The following is an 18,464-nucleotide window of genomic DNA, read 5'->3' on the forward strand; positions in this document are numbered from 1 at the left end:
AAAAAAAAAGTACAGTAGTTTGTTCAAAGCAAACTTCAGTGCAAAATAGGAAAAAGTCATGATAAATTACTTTTAGTTAGGGACATTTATAATGCGGTGCACTGAAACTCGTAGCTGTAGTTTATCAAGGGAAATGCATGCACAGCCTTTATTCAGTCACAGTCATTTTTTAAATCAAGTGTGATCACAATTTGAAAAATGATCACATGATCAAGCTGAAGATGAAATGCAAGTACATTTTTACGGAGTAACTGAAGTAGATTGATCAGCTACCTTGCCTATGCAGCCATTCCTCTCCTCTCCCTCAGAAAGAAAACTCTTCCTGCGCCTTTTAGCTGCCCAAATGATGACTCAGCAGCTTTTTGTTTGCGATTTTGTAATTTAGAAATGTCACACACAGTTGGTTATTTTGTTATGTAGATTTCCCTTTAATCTGTTTTTGCCTAGAGAATGAATCATCTGGAGTTGTAGCTAATAAGGAGTGGAAAAGAGGGCAGGTCCTCAGCTGGGCTGCTGACATCATGCCCTCATCTTACTGCATGGAAAAAAATCATTTTCTTCCACTGATGCAGACTGTTGTTTCATTTATTTTTAGTAAAATCCAAAACAAAATTAATTAGATTCATATTTTCCCTTCTGATGATGAAAAACTGCAATCACACAACTCGCCTTTATTTGCTTTTCAACTACTCATTTTGCTATTGCTGGCATTTCATTATGCGGCAGTATTGCGTAATACTATGTTGTAGGAACAAATTAGGAGCAATTTATCGCCTCTCATCTGATGTTATCTAAACGCCAGTCTGATGGATACCTCATGTACATGTCTAATTGCCCGGTGTCAGACGGCTGATAAGCAGGTTAGTATTGATCCACAGTTGTGTCATGGAAGGGCAGAAACCAAATAGCCATGCTTGGAGAACTAGACCTGCCATGGCCCCAAAATCTGCAGTCTAACAGTTGACTGCTTCAAGATATGAAATTGCCTACAAAACATTTTGGAATTTTTGTATGTTGAAAATACTAGGATGTTTCCAGCAGTTTTTCATGTTTGATTTACTATATGTCAGAAAAATAGTTTCTAATGGTGTGAATGTGGTGGTAAAATTAGCCAGCCATGGAAAGCGGCAATGCAACACTTCAGTATGGTTTAGTATGTTGAGATGATAACATGTTGACAGTTTTCATATGTTGTATGCTACATGATGCAATACAGTTAATATTGGTAGCACTTATTTTCAGGATTGTGGGGATTCCGGTTGTCTACTACACCCAAAGCATTCTCAGTCAGTTTTGTAATGTGGTCAACTGCTGATATTACATTTTAAAATATTCTACTACTATATGTAATGAATGAAGTACTACTACTACAAACATTTGTATAAAACAGAGAGGATCATCTCACAGAGCCACAAGATTACAGATTTTGATTTGATTGAAATTTGCATCCTGAGTGCAGCTCATATAAGAAGGATAATGCCTCCTTCTTGCCATAAAGACAGTATTTTGGTTGTACCTGATGAAACACTCAGTATCTATCTTCTAAATCGATAGCATGCAGGGAAAACAATAGGAACAGCCACTGTGATATCCACATTAATCCCCACAGCCACTATAAACCCAGAGGACGGGCCATGCAGCTCATGAGAGGATGGATAATTAATATCAGATGTTGGAGCTGCCTCTGCCACACTGCTATTCTCAACATGATTACTCAAAGTGTAAAAAATGTCAGTTTGTATTTACAGTATGTATTCGGTATATTACAAGGGGGTTTGTTGAGCCCCATTAATATTCATATAGACCTAAGTCATCGGTGATAGGTGTGAGCTATGGAAACATTTCTAAATATTTCTGGCAAGGTTATTAGAGTTATGGACTTTTGTTAGTATTTATTTTTATAGGAAGGAACAATAAAAATGTAATTGTTATTCGCATTTCACATTTTTCTCCTTTTGTTCCATCCCTATGACTGGGATTATTTTTGTTACTTCCTTTCTTTAATGACCTTTGTCATCGTCCTTTTTTTTCTTGGTTGTGACGCACTTTGTAATTTTGTTTTGAAAAGTGCTATATAAATAAAGAATATTATATTAATATTATAATAATATAATATAGATTATTATTCATTATTGTCAGTTGAAAATGAAAAGTGAACATTTGCATTCTTTTTATAGTATAATGGTGTGCTATCGGCATTGTGGCTTTTTGAAGCATGGAAACTTTCCTCAGCACTGACTGCTCTGTAATGGTGTGAGATGTTTTTTTTATTTTTTTTGGAATACATGTAAGCTTATAGGATGGAGCGCCCATCGTTCTTAAGAAAAAAAGTTGAGTAATCCAACTGTGAGCTTGTCTACCGGAGTTAAGGTGAGAATCCATTATCATTCAGAAGGTGAGGGAAGTTTAGTTTTACATTCAGAGACACACACTCTCTCTCTCACGCACACACACACACTGACGCGCACATATACAGTTTACATCACTTAGGTATCAAGTGCTGAGGCTGAATCACACCCATGAGTGCACAGATGGGTTACAAAGGAGAGGGCCAATGGACGCCACAGACTGAATCAATCGATGAATTCCCTGCAGGCAGAAACAAATGCTCTCCCTCATTTCTCCGACTTTAATACCAAGGCTTGTCTGGCTGTTCAACCTACTCAAAATCACCATTCATCACCCCCCCACTGCCATTAGAATGGACTGAGAGGATTTGGTATTGAGTAAGATTACCTCTCTCCTTTCTTTCCTCTCTCATCCACCTCCTCCTGCTCCATCTTCTGCTTTCCATCTATCCTCGTTTTTTCATTGTTGTGTAGTGTTTATGTTCTGCACTGTCACACTGTAGCTATCTGTCCCAGTTTTCACTGTCTTTTGCAGCCTACTTTTCGCAGTAAAGTGAGATACACTACACTGTGTGATGAACGTTAATCTTCTTCGTAATTTCATCACATCCCTCTATATTGGTTTCCTTCTCCCTACTCTCGCTGTTCTTTTCCTTTTACTTGCTCTCTGTGTTCACTCCTCAGACTGTGTGACTCCTCAGACATGTGCGAACTGTATTTTTCCCAAATAGTGCTTCACTAGTCCATTGATTACCATTTCCATGAGGAGAAATCAGTATGTATGATCACAGAGGGTGTAAGTCCTACAGTTTGACCCCTGGCCAGTTTCCAAAACCTGACTGAGCTTTACCTTAGCCAACAATACATATTCAAGCTGTGTGCTGGCAACTGGTGTCTCGACACTATGCCAGTACATTATCACCTGCAGTGCCCACTGATGTGCCCTTGAGCGAAGCACTTACTCAACCCCCAGCTGTCACACTTTGGATGACCCTGTGCTCTGATCAGAACAAGTGCTAAGATCATTTTGATATTACCGAGCAGCAAACTGCTAGCCAGGGAGTCCGCTCTAACTTACACGCTGTTATATGCAGTCAGATTTCAGTCAGACTTCAGACAAATCGAAACTCTATGAAAAAAAAAAAAATCTGGAATGGTTAATCAGATGAATCAGATGAGACAAATCAGATTCAGAAAAGATAAATCACCTGGAATGTTGTTGCCATGAACACAACATGACTGATTTTCCCCCTACATCCCCATGAAATAGCAACTCAATTATTTTTTCTTTTTCAATAAACGTGAAAGGTTTGTTTTCCCTATCTTGAAAACTTGAGTTGAAAATAAATCTGTATTTTTTTAACAGGTTTTATACTCATGTCAACCTTGCAATATATGACATTTCTGTGTGAGCAACAAGCAAATTAATTGCACATCCATTCATGATGACATCCTGTCCATGTGTATAGTAATACGTAAATGACTGGTAGTGTGCTGGGTAGATTAAAGCTCACAAAAATAACATCATGTTTTACAAGATTACTCAGGGTATAAAATAGTGGTATAAAGAGATAATTTGGTGTCTTCTAATGTTTTTACATCCCACACTACCTTGCGCACTTGATGATGTATCAAGAAATCTTTCACCCTACTTAGTGGTGAACGCAGCTCAGAGCGCTCGTCACATATGGGCGACTTTAATGCCATGCTCGACCCATTGAGCCACAGAACCAAACTGCAGTATATTTACTGTAACATACAGTATCGTATCCTCTCACGAATTTGTGTAAAGTCTTGAGCAGGACTGACTCTGCTGGTTTCTGTGACAGCATTTTATCCAGAGATTTAATCAGCCACAGCCTGTAGCCTAGGAATTTCTATCTACACTGTTCACCATGGCTGAGCACTTGACTTGTGAAACCCTCCCTCTCTCCCTTTATCTGTCTGTCTTAGTGCAAGTGGCATGAATCGATGACCGGGCCAGATAGACAGAATGTGGTGAGCACTGGAGCTTGATAATAGCCTGGCTGTGTGTGTGTGCCTGCAGCTGCGGGGCTGCCACAGCCAATTCAATATGTTGACTCCGCTCCTAATCCCCCTGTCATTCCCAGACATCCTGTTGAGCGAGAATGGGACTTGGATATACAAGGGATAGCTGAGAGTCATGTTCAGTCACATAACTTGACTGTGTACCTTGACAGAAAACGCAAAGACAGTTTCAAACGTTAAAATAGCCACAAAATAACCTCCACTGAACGCATTTCTCTTCAGCTTGGTGATACACCGTTATGATAGAGAGAAAAAAAACTGACTGCACTGAAGCGTTAACAGATCCACTCAAGCATACAGACCCTTCATTGCTTCGTGCCATCTGTGGAAATTGAGATACAGTACACTGGTAATGTCTCTGTATATTTGTCACTGTATGCTGTTTGCTGCAACTATATTCCCTCAGACTGTTGATGGCTGCATCAAAAATTAGATAGTCTAGGGAGTAGTGTGTATGAGGAAAGCAGCATGAATATACTAAAAATGAGTTAGTTTTTCCTTCCCAGGTGTGGTTGAATCTCTGCACTGTTGACCGGCCTGCACATCAACCTTCACCCATCCTCATCCCTGCCAAAGGCAAAGCAGCAACCTGCAGAAGATTTAATGATGCTTGATCGAATGCAGGAGCATGTAAAATCCAGAAACCTCGATTTCCTCTCATTAAGCTAACGATCCAGGGAAATGGGAGGATAGGTGCGGAGAACCGATGAGTCATAGAGCAATCTTGGGTGAAAAAAGAAGGAATATAACCTAATTTCACTGGCACCGTGCCATGTGCATTTACCCGAGCTCATAATAATTCTGTCTTCTAATACAAACACACATAATTGCTTTGTGAAAGACAGGGAACCTCACATTAATTTCCTCTACAGCTTTCCATTAACAGGCCTCTGTGGCTTAGTCTAATGATATTTTTCCGCTTTTCACAGTCTTTTTTCAATTACAGGTCCCAGATGATTTTTTTCCCCTCCATCTTCTTTATGCAACTTAAAGACTTTTTTGTTCTTTGCTTGTTTCCAATTTTGTCTCTGCTTGTTTCCACAGGGTAGTGCTTGTGGAGAACATCCCGGAAGATGTCTCCTTTTTAGACAATGGTACAGCGCACCTCCCTCTCTCGGTGGGGCTCCACAACCTACTGGACCGAGCCGCCCGGGCCGTAGAGATCGTCTCCCCGCTGTGGCTCCTCAACTCCTCCGATTATGAATCCAGCTTCCAGCCTGCTGCCAGACAGGTAAGACCAGAGCAAGCCAACAGGGACTTGGCTCTACAAAAGATGTGGCTTTTTTTTTTTTTATTTCTCTGTCTCCTCTTCTGTCTCTCTGTCTGAACAAATCTCAAAATAATCAGCGTTAAGTGTGTGAGAAGAGCTGTTTCACTGCCTTCATACAATAAGCAATTATATCCTGAACCAGTCAAATCCATCTCTCTCATATCATCATATCAAGAAAGATCATTCGACAGGGGGATGGTTTTCTCATTTGGCCAAATCAGACTTTAAGTGAAAGTAAACCCATGGTGAACTGATTCTGTCAGTTGCCAAAACAGAGTGGAACAGAGACAATGATCTCCAGAGTAAGAAATCAATAACTCTCCTTTTCAGCCATTTCCTTGTTGGTAAAATACCAGTCTAGACTGTTTTCAGTGTTCTTGAAGTGAGTTATCTCTTGTAGATTTGAATTGGATGTCTGTTTTTGACATTTGGCCAGGAGGTTAGGCCAGGCCATATGCACACACACACACACACACACACACACACACACACACACACAGGTTCATTTTAAAGAGTAGGATGTGTCAGGGCTAATGAAAGCCCCGGGCTGTGGATTGGGGAGTAATAGCTGCCTCAGGGGCGTCAGGGCAGAGAACAACTAATGGCCTGAGTCTGCAGCAATCTCTTCCCAAACAGCTGCCAAAAACTGAGACCATTGAGACTGGACCAGAAAATTTAATATAAAGGCAAAGCTACAAATGTGTGGGGGTAGGGGTGGAGATGGACAGTCATGTGCGGATATTTTGGGAACCCATACTGAGCAGAATGGCTGTCATTCTGCATTCTGCATTCTACAGCACATTCAAATGTCCTGTGTCACCCAAAATGTTCAGCTGTAACCAACTTTTCCTCACCTACAAATGAGGAACCAAAGTCAGCCATGGTCAACGTCAGCAACCTTGTCTCAAATCAGAGAAAATGAAGCCAGTGACTGGGTGCTCGTGTTGCCTGCAAAGCGATGTGCAAAACAAAGAGCTTATAATTCCCCCCGTGTGTCACTGCTACACCTTTAGTGCTGCAGCTAGCAATCAGGTTGCTTAAATTGGCCAAAGGACAAACTGAGTGAGTGGTGCTGTGATTGTTTGTTATCTGCACATTAGCTTGTTGAAGGCAACAAGGGAAAACAGACTTTACAGGGTGTCTAGTTTCTTTCCACTTTCGTTCAGGCTCCCTTGGCTCATTTCAAATCTGCGCTTGAAAGCCTGATAGGCAACCTCACTACCAATCACACTGATTGGAGAAATTCCAATTCCAGTTTAGCTTAGGAACCCTTGTATGGCACAACACAGGGAAGATTTGTCATTTTCATCAAACCACTTTAGTTTTAAAAAAACAAATAATGGTCATTCTATAAAAGTTCAATATGTTTTGAAACAACAAACTTGGTTCCCAATGTCAACAGTGTCTCCTTTGGCAGGTTTGGTGTAAAGTGATATACACTGAATGTACAAAATATTAGGGACATCGTCCTGGTATTGAGTTGCAGCCCATTTTGCGCAAGCCACATCTCAGTTGTCTCAAAGCTTAAAAATCTGCCTCTTAACCCGTCTGCTTCTCTTCATCTACATCTCCTCCTTTGTGATTGGTAGAGCTTTACTGTAATAAGGGAAATCAATAAGGGATAATGGCTTTTACCTGGATTCACCTCGTCAGTGTGCTTCATGAAAAGAGTACGTGTCTAATAATTTGTACATTCAGTGTACTTTAGTTGTAGGATCTCAGGATAACCCATAGAAACCGGAAAATAGTCTTTGGATCACTTTGGATTAGGTGAAGGGTACAATTTTACTTATTTTAAAAACTCCATTTTTGTTTTTCTGGAACTGAGTACATTTCATCAACATGGGACCCCAAAAATAATGTAATAGTTATTAATCCTTTTTTTTGCTCCCCTTGACACAGGGGCAAAACCTTGGTCCTGCGTTTTTTGGACGCTCTCTGTTACCAAAAGGCCACTCTAATCATCTGTGACATTTTGATATAAATAAATGTGCATTATCCTCCTCCCTATCGCTGATGTATAACACAATAGTGATTCAACCTATACCCAGTTCATAAAAGCTTTTACATTTGCTGTTCTAAACACCCCGTGTTAGGTTGGTCTTTCCTGGGAAAAATCCTCTGGCGCACAGGAAGCGATGCGTTTTACATTTCCATTTCTTTGTTTGGAATAAATAGAAGAGCTCTGCAGTTGGCATGAGCAGCGATAGCCAACACGGCAGAACAGACAAACAAAAGAGCGCCGCCTACAGAAACTCAAACTTTGTCGACAAGAAATCCAAGCAAAAAGATGTCACGGTATACTGGACACACTGTTGGACTGACAAGTGATATCTGGGAAGTGCAGTGCAGAAACATCACAAATGACCTCTGATTACCACTTTAACTCTTGAAAAGCAGTTTGGATATATGTGATTTTCATGTGACAGCAGTGGTTTGGCTCTCATGTGTTTCCCCCATGCAGGGCAGAGCTCTGCTGTCCAGACTCCAGGGGCTGAAGGCTAAAGGAATCCAGCTGAAGATCTCCAGCGGGATGATCGACTCGCCCGAGCTCAAGATGCTCGACAGACACAGTCAGCTCTCACTCTCACTGTATCATATGTTCTGTCTGTGTGTGTGTGTGTGTGTGTTCAGCCATGCAGCAGCTTGTTTTTGTCTCTGTTTCGTCTGTGTACTCTCCCTCTGTCTTTCTGCATTTCCCTTTCTTGTTGATCTTGTTTCTGTCTATCTCTTGATCTCTCGTATTCCATGTAACTCACTCTTTCTCTCTTTTTCTTTCTCTCTCTGTCTCTCTCTTTCTGTCTTTCTCTCTTTGTTGCTGTCTTTCTATATCTAAATTTTTCTCTTAATCTTTCTTGCTGCCTCTCCCTCTCTCTCTCTCTCTCTCTCTCTCTCTCTCTCTCTCTCTCTCTCTCTCCTAGGTGCTGAGGTCCACTATGTGAACATGACAGCGCTGACCAGAGGCCACCTCCACTCCTCCTTCTGGGTGGTTGATAGGAAACACCTCTACATCGGAAGTGCCAGCATGGACTGGAGGTCCCTGGCCACGGTATCTACAACACACACACACACACACACACACACAGAAACACACATGTGCATACTCACACACGTATCTCACACAGACACACACGTACCAAGTTTGGGGCTGTATGGAGATATATTTCTGTCCAAACACCACCACCCTAAACTCAGTTCTGTAAATCCAGAGATAGTAAATTCTGCAAATACAAGATTGAATACGCCCATACGTCCATGTCTCACTTGGAAAGAGTATCATCCAAAATCACGATTAGAATCCCATTTCTGGTTTTTACAGAACGGAGCTTGGATTTGCAAATCATGATGTCACGATTGAGACATTTCAAAATGTTCAGTTGATGTATGATTGGTGTAGACATGCATACACACCACACACACACACACACCTATCCACACGGTGCCTATCCAAACACATTTACACACACAGGATGAGACTGTATCTTTGCAGATGCATGTTAGACTTCACTGTCTGGCGGCTCACTGAAGTCCTCTTCCTCAAAAAGGGGGGAGGTGAGGGGATCGGGGGGGGCAAGCAAGGTGGGGTGGCTTCCAAAAATAGAAAGTGGCCATTCTTTCATCTCCTTCTTCAAAGCTGAGTATCTTGGATAGTTCATTAAATTGCAGACCCATTTGTTATCCGGCCCTATCTATCTTTAGACATCCACAGGGCCTTGATTTCTGGTGATGGATTGCAATTGAATTGCAACCAGGGCTCAAGGTGACAGGGGAGGATTATTCACTGCCCCAAACCAGAACGTATTTGTACATATTAATTTTAGGTGTATTCACATAGATTCTTAATGAATTTAACTTATACATGTATACATTTAACAACCCAATACTAACGATCATTACAGCTGTTCTTGATGTACCTTGCATTTCTTTCCCATTTTGTTGGTGATGGATTTTTCTTATTCCCGTGTACAACTGCCCAAACAGAGGGCATGATGTCACGTCAAGATATTTCCAGCACAGCTACAATGGAGTCTAATAGAAAGTTCAGCTGTTTAAAACATCAATGTCAGGTTTTGGTGTTAGTCCCTCAGAGAGAGCAAAGGCTTCTTTCTAGAGAAAAATCCATCCTAGAAGAGGAAGAGTTACTAATTTCTCTACCGACAGTAGCCTCAATAGACCAGAATGCAGTGCAGCCACAAGACATGCTGTGTTTGGGTCACAACTGTAAATTTTTCTTGACTGGAAAAACCCGCTCTAACTATGCTATCACTATCAGTATCACTATCACTCTCTCCACCTACACTTATAACCCACAGATGAATGCAACAAATTCACACCTGTTCTCGGGGGATTGCAGAAAGTCATTCTGGGAAATGTAGGAAATCACCACCTGAAGTAGAAGTAGACGAGGCAAGTTGAGGAAAGTGGGAACACCAAAAAAGTAAATTACACTTCATCACAAAATAACTCCTGGAATGCACTGAAACAGCACAGATTAATGATATAAAACAGTGTACCAGTATCAGAGGATCAGTGGATTTTTCCTTACGTTTATAGTGGATTTTAAGTTTGTATGCCTTTTCCAGAGCCTCACCATCCTAAATAAGAAATGTTTCTTAATAAAGTAGAATTTATTTTATATGGGTGAACAAAACTACACTCTCACTACCTCTCTCCAGAGACCAGTGTGTTCTGGAGGTCTGGCTTTACCCAGTGTCCTTTATCATTATTGGCCATGTAATATTTATTGGCTACAGCACAAGTTTTACCCTTGAGTGTACACACTTTACCCATAAACTGTTGGTATTTGCAGTCTTTTGTGGAGTGTAGGCCTATATGTAGTCTATTGTGGAGCGTATAAAGAGATGTTGTTTCACTGGAGATGAAGATGCATATAAAATAGCTCATCCCAAATAAGACCTTAGTAACTAGAATTCCATATTATCTGGAATATGTTGCTCAAAAGTTAATGGAGAGAGCGAGCCTGTGGGGCAAGAGAGGCAAAGGTTTCTGGGAAGGTACAAGCTGAGACAATCTGAAGCTGAGGAGTGTCTCTTTGAAATGAAAATTAAGGAGAGAGAAAAGAGGGGAAAAAAAGAGAAAGAAAAAAGAACAACTGTAGTGTCTTCATTCCCTGCTGTGAGAGGCTGCTGTGACGATGGGTGAAGGCCTGTAATTGGATGAGCCTGTGGCTTGGCCGAGGACAGGAGCGCGTGTGTGTGTGTGTGTGTGTGTGTGCGTGTGTGTGCATGTGTGCATAAAAGTGTATAGAGAAAAGAAAAAGACATGGTTAAGATTACTTGGAGGGGAGTAAATGGAAAGGAAAGGAAAGGAAAGTAAAAGAGTTGATGTACAGTGTTTCTGCGGCAATGTTGATGATGAAAGTAATGATGATGATGATGAAGATCGTGTCAGTGATGCTAATGATGCTGTGTGTTGATTCCCCAGAGGAAGGAGCTGGGTGTGTTGGTGTACGACTGCAGCTGTCTGGCGCTGGACCTGCACAGAGTGTTCAGCCTCTACTGGGGGCTTCAGTACAAAGACTTCATCCCCTCCTTCTGGTCCAAGCGCCTGTTCGCTCTGTTCAACAGGGACGAGCCGCTGGAACTGACGCTCAACAGCACCAAGGCTCAGGCCTACGTCTCTGTAAGTGACAGCAGTTATGCTCTGTAGCACTGAACTTGAATGGATAGAACGGCCATTCATTCAAGTCAATGTTTATGGATGGTCGGAGCGGAGGCCATTTTTATGTGTAGCCTACCGTTGGGCTAGCTTCTGTATAAACTGACTTACGGCAAGTCGCTGAGGCGAGAGGAGAGCTAATGTTGATTGTGCATTCATTTTTTTGTGCATAATTATCTGTCACAAAGTCTGAGTTCTATAAAACGAATCAATTCCAGCCTCTGGGACACAACCATGGTTTTTTAGAAAAAAGCAAACAGAGTTTTCAGGGGGTGTGCACAACCAAAAATGCACCGCCACACCATATTTCCACTTTGAAAGTTGTGAAGTTGCAGGTTTTATATGACCTGATGGACCATCTGTGATGGTATTATTGGTTGGAATTTTTATGTACACATCCTGGTAAGCTCAAAATAGGCTGTTTTCCAGGAAGTGAAAGTAATCTGATTTTGATATAAAAATATGAGAAAATATAATATAACATTTTTTGCATTTATTATGTGTACATTTTGATATGAAAAATTTGTCATTTTTCATTTCATTGTGATATGATTGCTTACTTTTGTTTTGCCTGGGTGGGACTTAAGTCTCCAATCCCATAGATTCAGTTGTACCGGACAAATTCCAGAAAACTTTCTACTTTCTACTTCAAATTGGTCAAAATGATCATTTGCATAATGTATATTGTGGCTCAATTAATATTTAGTTTTTGCATATAGCAAGAAAGATTAACAAGTAAAATCAATCATCAGTGACTGTTTGACTGACTGACTTGTAATATGATATTACACAACAGAAAATTAACTTGAACAAATTAACTGAAACAATTTACATATCCACTGAGGCAGACACAGTGAGACTCTGGAGTCCATACTGCACACACACAAAGAAGAAGTGGTTCTATATAGAACCTTTAAGGGTTCTATAGCTTGGTACATATTTGGAACCCTCAAAAGGTTCTATATAGAATCATTTCAGAGGGCTCATTTAAAAGAACCCTTGGGGTTCTTTGTTGCTAAACAAAATGGTTCTATATAGAACCTTTTAAAGGTTCAATCAATATCCCAAACATTTTATTGCCTTATGGATGGCCACATATTTTTAATAATTCTGCAGAATTATCATGATATGAAGTTTATGAAGAATTTAACTGTTCAAATAAATAACAAATAAATAAATAATTCAATGTATTATTTCCAACAACCTATAATATTGAAAACTTCAATAACATACAGTAAGCCCTTTGCAACTACCAACCTATTGTAGATTGAAAAAAAAAAGAAAAGAGAGAGGCGGTTTCAAATTGACTGTATTGAAAGTAGTTGCACCATATACAAATATTACTATACACAATATAAATCTTAGGCTACATTACACAATATAAAATATTACAGTGAACAAAACATTCCATGCATACACAGTAATTAAAATATATCAGCACCACAAATAAAATAAAAATACAATTAAAATTTCAGTTAAGATTTTAAAGCTACACTAAGCGACTAAGCGGCCACTAGAGGGTGACAGAAACCGCAACACATTTGTAAACACACACAGCAAAAGAGAAGCCCCTTAGGATAAACCATGCATAAAGGCTACTGGCTAAAATAACCGTACCTACAGAGAAATATCGTTGGTTACCAGACTCGCTTTGCCAGATTTTTCTCCTGCTGAAGGTTACATGTCCCACAATGACAAGTGAAGAGGCAGGGAGCAAGTTTACTACTAAGTTTACACATCTTGAAGATTTAGCTCAAAGTCCTGGCCAAAACGTTACATCATTTCATGATGCATCTGCAACAAACACAAACAGTTAGACAGGTCAAAGGCTGCACAGCTGAGCCTGTGACAGGTGATGAGTTCTGTGGCAGTTGATGACCTCACCTGCTGTGAACATTTCACCATGATTGTGTATGTGGAATTAATTAGCGATAAAAGTTGAATATCTTAAAAAATTATAAAGAGTATGAAAAAGTTGAATGCACACCCCTCATTCCAGTATTAGCGGAACAGTTTAAAGTTTGAATGAAGTTTGTAGGTGAAAGTATGAAGGAGTAGATAGGCAATATTGTGCCATGTAGTAGCCAATATTAATGGTAGGCAGGAGTACCAGGGTAAAGTGTATTGCTAGAAGGAGCTCTGATACATGGGGCAACATGGAAACAATAAGGAAAAAGTGGAACTTGTTACCACGTTTCCTCATTTCCTTTCGCTTTTCTGTGCCAGCTAAACCAGCTAGCATCTATTTCAAAACCCCCTGAATAGAGTGCTAAAAACTAGATATCTTAACGCTATATGTTTGAGACATTAGAGATCTGTAACCACAGGTTCTTCCACTAAGCTAACTAGCTAACTTAGTTGGGAATTAACGGTAGGTTAACGTTAGGTTAACTGACGCCTTTGATGATTTCATTGGTTTAGCGGTTGATTTAATTGTTTTAGCGGTCGATTTCATTGGTTTAGCGGTCAACCTGTACCCCCGCCCCCATCTGTACCCCCGCCTCTATCTGTAGCCCCGCCCCCATCTGTACCCCCGCCTCCATCTGTAGCCCCGCCCCGATCTGTAGCCCCGCCCCGTTCTGCAGGCTGCAGCTGGGTGCTTCTCCAAGTTTGTACTGGAGACTAATGCCACATTCATGTCATATTGGATTTAGCCTACCGTAAATACGACCTGCAGATTGGGAAGAGCCATTCATGTCATTGAACGTTTAATAGGATAAATGGCACTTTTCTGTGGGCTCCGATTTCTCCCACTTTGCCTTAAACATAACACTGAATCCACTAATCAGTCGGCACTTTATCTATCTATCTATCTATCTCTCTATCTATCTATCTATCTTTACACACACATATTTACACACCCACATGCACATGTATGTAGGCCTATAGACATGTATACATACATACAGTATATAGAGCAGTTATATATAGTAAATACATATATAGTTATATATACTGTATATTGTTACTTATTTGCAGGGCTTTATTATTTATTTATTTATTGTCTGAAACAAGATCTTAATTATTGCATTGCCAGTATCTTGTTTTTCAATAAACAAACTTATTTTAAAGACTAATTCTTATGCAGTGGGCATTTTTCATTAAGCTCATGAATTTAAGCACCCTTTTTTAAAAAAAAGGTTCTTTGTTGTCTTACAGAAATTTTATAGAACCTTTATATGGTTCTTTGGTAGAGGATAGAACCTATATAGCACCGTAATGAACCTTTTTTTCTGACAGTGTGATGTATAAACAGTGTTTCTGCGCTAACGTTTGTGCAGAAAATATCTTGCTCATGGTTTTCATTAACAGTGATGTGAAGCATGTAAATGCGTACAACACCCTCCCAGTGGAGCTGACAGCTAGGTGAGAGAGTCAGTTTGTCATAAGGAGCGTGTCTGCAGGACACTTTCACTCTTTCAGCCTCAGAGATGAGTGATGTCAGTCAGCAGGAACCAGATGTTCTGGCTGGGTGGGAAATGAGCAATGTCTCCAGAAGATGAATATATACACACACACACACACACACACACACACACACAAGCGCGCACACTCACATCCATGGTTAAACTTACACGGGGTACAAATGATGTCTGTCTATATCCAGTCCATGGACGTTGAAACTAAAACTTCAAGTCATGGCAATTATTACACACATGCAAATAGGCACACACACATTCACACACACACACACACACTCACACTCACAGCCTACTGTATATAATTTCTCTGTAACAAAGGAAAACAACAAATTCCTCCCACTTCGGGTTTGGAAAAAGGCTGTTAATTAATAATCATGTAAGCGTATAGCCTTAATAGAGGGGGGGGGGAATAGATACACACTGAAAATAAATAACTCAAGCATCTGAGAAGTGCCAGGTTCCTGAGAGAGAGAGAGAGAGCGAGAGAGAGAGAGAGAGAGAGAGAGGAAAAGGCGTTGCCAGAATAATAATGCATACTTTTGCATTTCTGTCATGTCTGAAGTTATGAAACCACTTCATAGCCTGTCATGAGGTTTTTGCCAATGTGCTGGAAAGAGCTGCAGCCTTAATGTAGTGTGTATGTAGAGTGGAGTGGAGTTTAGAGTGTAGAGTGGATGAAGAGCATGTATCCTCCTGGTTGGCATTTTACTCAGTATATCCCCATGTTTCATTATAGGTATTATGGAAAAAGGGAAAAGTGTCGAAGTTTAACTAATTGTCCACTGGGAGGACGATGATGATTGTATATTATTATGATTATTATATGTATGTATATTATATGTGTTGATTACTCATGGTAGCTGTAATTTGTCTTTATACATATCTGTCTAAGCTTACACATATGCATTTCTTCAGAGAGGTCAGAGTGCAACATAGTGCCGTATCGATCAGAATCCTTTTTATGGGAATGCCATCCTCATCATCTTCACCTTTTTTCCTCTCATGTCGACAGAGTTCCCCAAGCGTGTTCATCCCCAAAGACCGGAGCAGCGATCTGGAAGCCATCTCCAGGGTCATCCAGGACGCCCACCATTTCATCTATATCTCCATCACCGATTACCTGCCCCTCCTCAACACCAACGCTCACAGGTTAGAGCCGAGCCTACTACTGTAGATTTGCACTTGACTGCAAAATCACATTTACCACTTTGGGAATTGCTTTCTTCAGTATGCTTCGACAAGTGTTTATCAACACCGTGAACTGCCAGCAGATATAGAGCCGACTGCGACGTCAGGTTTGCCACTGTCGGGGTTGCTGTCTTCAGTTTGTTTTGACAGGTGTTTATCAACAGCAGCTTTCATGCCTTGCTTTGATTCAGGTGATTAAACTCTGTGTATGCATGTGTGTCCATTTGGATGTGCGCCTATGATGTGTGTGTGTGTGTGTGTGTTTATGTCTGTGCCTGTATCTGTATCTTTGCCAAGGTACTGGTCTCGTATCGACGGCCTGATCCGCGAGGCTCTGATCCTGAGGAAGGTGCGGGTCCGCCTGCTGATAAGCTGTTGGGAGCAGACCCACCCACTCACCTTCAACTTCGTCTGGTCCCTCAGGAGCCTGTGCATGGACCAGGCCAACTGCTCACTGGAAGCTGTGAGTACCAGGCCACCGCAACTATCTTCACACCTGACACACCCTGTATAATCACTGAACATCTGTCTCTCTCTCTCTCTCTGTGTGTGTGTGTGTGTGTGTGTGTGTGTGTGTGTGTGTGTGTAGAAGTTCTTCAGCCCCAGAGAGCAGAGGGATGGAAGTCTCCAGGGAATCAACCACAACAGGTTTATGGTGACAGAGAAAGCCATTTATTTAGGTGAGCTCATCGACTAGACTGTTTACTGCCTTCACCTGTATCTTTCTGCCCACTTCATCCAAATCTCATTTTGACTAGGGCTTAAAAAGTGATCTGAATGCACCATTTGTCAAAAACTCTTAATCAATCAGCCCATTTTAAAAATGCTTTGACATTTGCAATTTTCGCCTGTTATTTTTCATCACAAGGCACTTGTCACATTATGGAAAACAGGTTCAGTCTTTATCCATAAGCAATCCTGAAAACAACTTGCTACCTTTGTCAGCATTCCTGATTGAATATAATGGGTACAGCAACAGTGGCTGCAAGCTTAAAGCTGGCTTATGGCTAGCGGTACTCATTGATTTCAATGATTTCCCCTTCATTATGTGTGCAGCCCTGGCAGGCTTGCCAACAGCTAAGGCAAATCCAAACAAAATGAAAACTATTTGGTGCAATTTCAATGTGAGTTTTCCAAAATCCTAACCATAAAATCACTTTAACAACAGCTGAAAACAGCTTACAGCCTGGAGAGAGGAAAACCATGAGAGTGACAGAGCGGGACTGTCTTTGATGATTGAGAACTTTGTTGTGGCTATACACTGGAACTACATGGCATATCGTTTGTAAATGATTCTTGTTATTTTGTCAGCTTCAGCTTTGGGGATAGTTGGCATGGTGTTTTTTGTCTTGTTTGTTGTCTTGTCTGAAACTGTGGTGACTGCTGATGTATTTGTTTGTTAACTTGTCTGTGTCCTGACAGGAAACCTTGACTGGGTGGGGAATGAGTTCACCTTCAACGCCGGCGCAGGTCTGGTGATCAGCCAGCCGGAGGGCATCGAAGAGAGGAACTCTACAGTAGTGGAGCAGGTGCGGGCCGCGTTTGAGAGGGACTGGTTTTCACGTTACACCCGCTCCCTGCAGACCAATAAGATCCCTGTCTGCAACAAGCACCAGATCAACAGGCTGGTGCCGATCAAAACCAGCCACCTGGACAGCGGGCTGGCGCCTATCAGAACAAGCCAACACAGCAATGGACCTGCACCAATGAGAAACAGTCCAAGAGATGATGGAGAGATGCCAATCAAACCAAGTCACCATGACAACAGACCGGAACTCAGCAAAATGAGTCACCAAGACGTAGCCAATGGGCTGGTGCCAATTATAGGCAGTTACCAAGACAGGGGACAGGTCAAAATGAGTCACCTTGACAACGGACAGGTACAAATCAAAATCAATTACCATGACAACCAAATGGACCCGCTGGCATCCAAACAAACAGCCGAGAGCAGCGGCAGCAGAGAGATCTCCAATGGGTCCCTGTGACCGCAAGGCATTATGGGCTGAACTTCCCTTTCACTGAATGATGTCTGGAGAATTGCTTTCTTCCAGCGACAACTGACTTACACTGGGTCTTTGTAGCATTTTATTATTATCATTTTGTAGAACACAAAGGACATTGAAGATTTAAGTAATATCTGATTCAGATAACAGGAGGAGGAGAGACATGGAACAACTCAGGTTGGAAAGCAAATGCTCCTCTGCGGTTTGGCACTTTGAGGGATTCTATAAGAATAGAACCAAAACTTTTTGATTGCTGAAACATAAAATGTTGGACACAGTTGATGTAAATCTTCAAATAAGACGTTTAGAGGAAATATTAATGACTTACAACCTTGCTGCTTATTTAATCTTTTCTCTGTCTCTTTCCTTTGAGGTCTCTCAAGTAAAGGAAACAGATGAAATCTTATTGATTGCCTAAACCTCAACAGATATTGTATGTCATTTCAACTATTTGTGGCAGTTATGATTTATTACCCTTTAAAGAGTGTGACAGACACCTGCCATT

At 41.0% G+C, this 18,464-nt stretch overlaps 1 protein-coding gene across 1 annotated transcript in view; it reads left to right on the forward strand.

The window, feature by feature from the left end:
- LOC139912303 (inactive phospholipase D5-like) overlaps positions 1–17,941 on the forward strand; it is a 63,900-nt gene extending 45,959 nt beyond the window's left edge. The window contains exons 3-10 of the mRNA XM_078288724.1: positions 5,442–5,628; positions 8,132–8,240; positions 8,589–8,716; positions 11,113–11,310; positions 15,781–15,917; positions 16,254–16,419; positions 16,546–16,636; positions 17,379–17,941. Coding sequence (XP_078144850.1) covers positions 5,442–5,628; positions 8,132–8,240; positions 8,589–8,716; positions 11,113–11,310; positions 15,781–15,917; positions 16,254–16,419; positions 16,546–16,636; positions 17,379–17,941 — 1,579 coding nt within the window. The remainder of the gene's footprint in view (positions 1–5,441; positions 5,629–8,131; positions 8,241–8,588; positions 8,717–11,112; positions 11,311–15,780; positions 15,918–16,253; positions 16,420–16,545; positions 16,637–17,378) is intronic.
- The last annotated feature ends 523 nt before the right edge of the window (positions 17,942–18,464 follow it).

Source organism: Centroberyx gerrardi, chromosome 15 (genome assembly GCF_048128805.1).
Source record: "Centroberyx gerrardi isolate f3 chromosome 15, fCenGer3.hap1.cur.20231027, whole genome shotgun sequence".
Lineage (NCBI taxonomy): Eukaryota > Metazoa > Chordata > Actinopteri > Beryciformes > Berycidae > Centroberyx > Centroberyx gerrardi.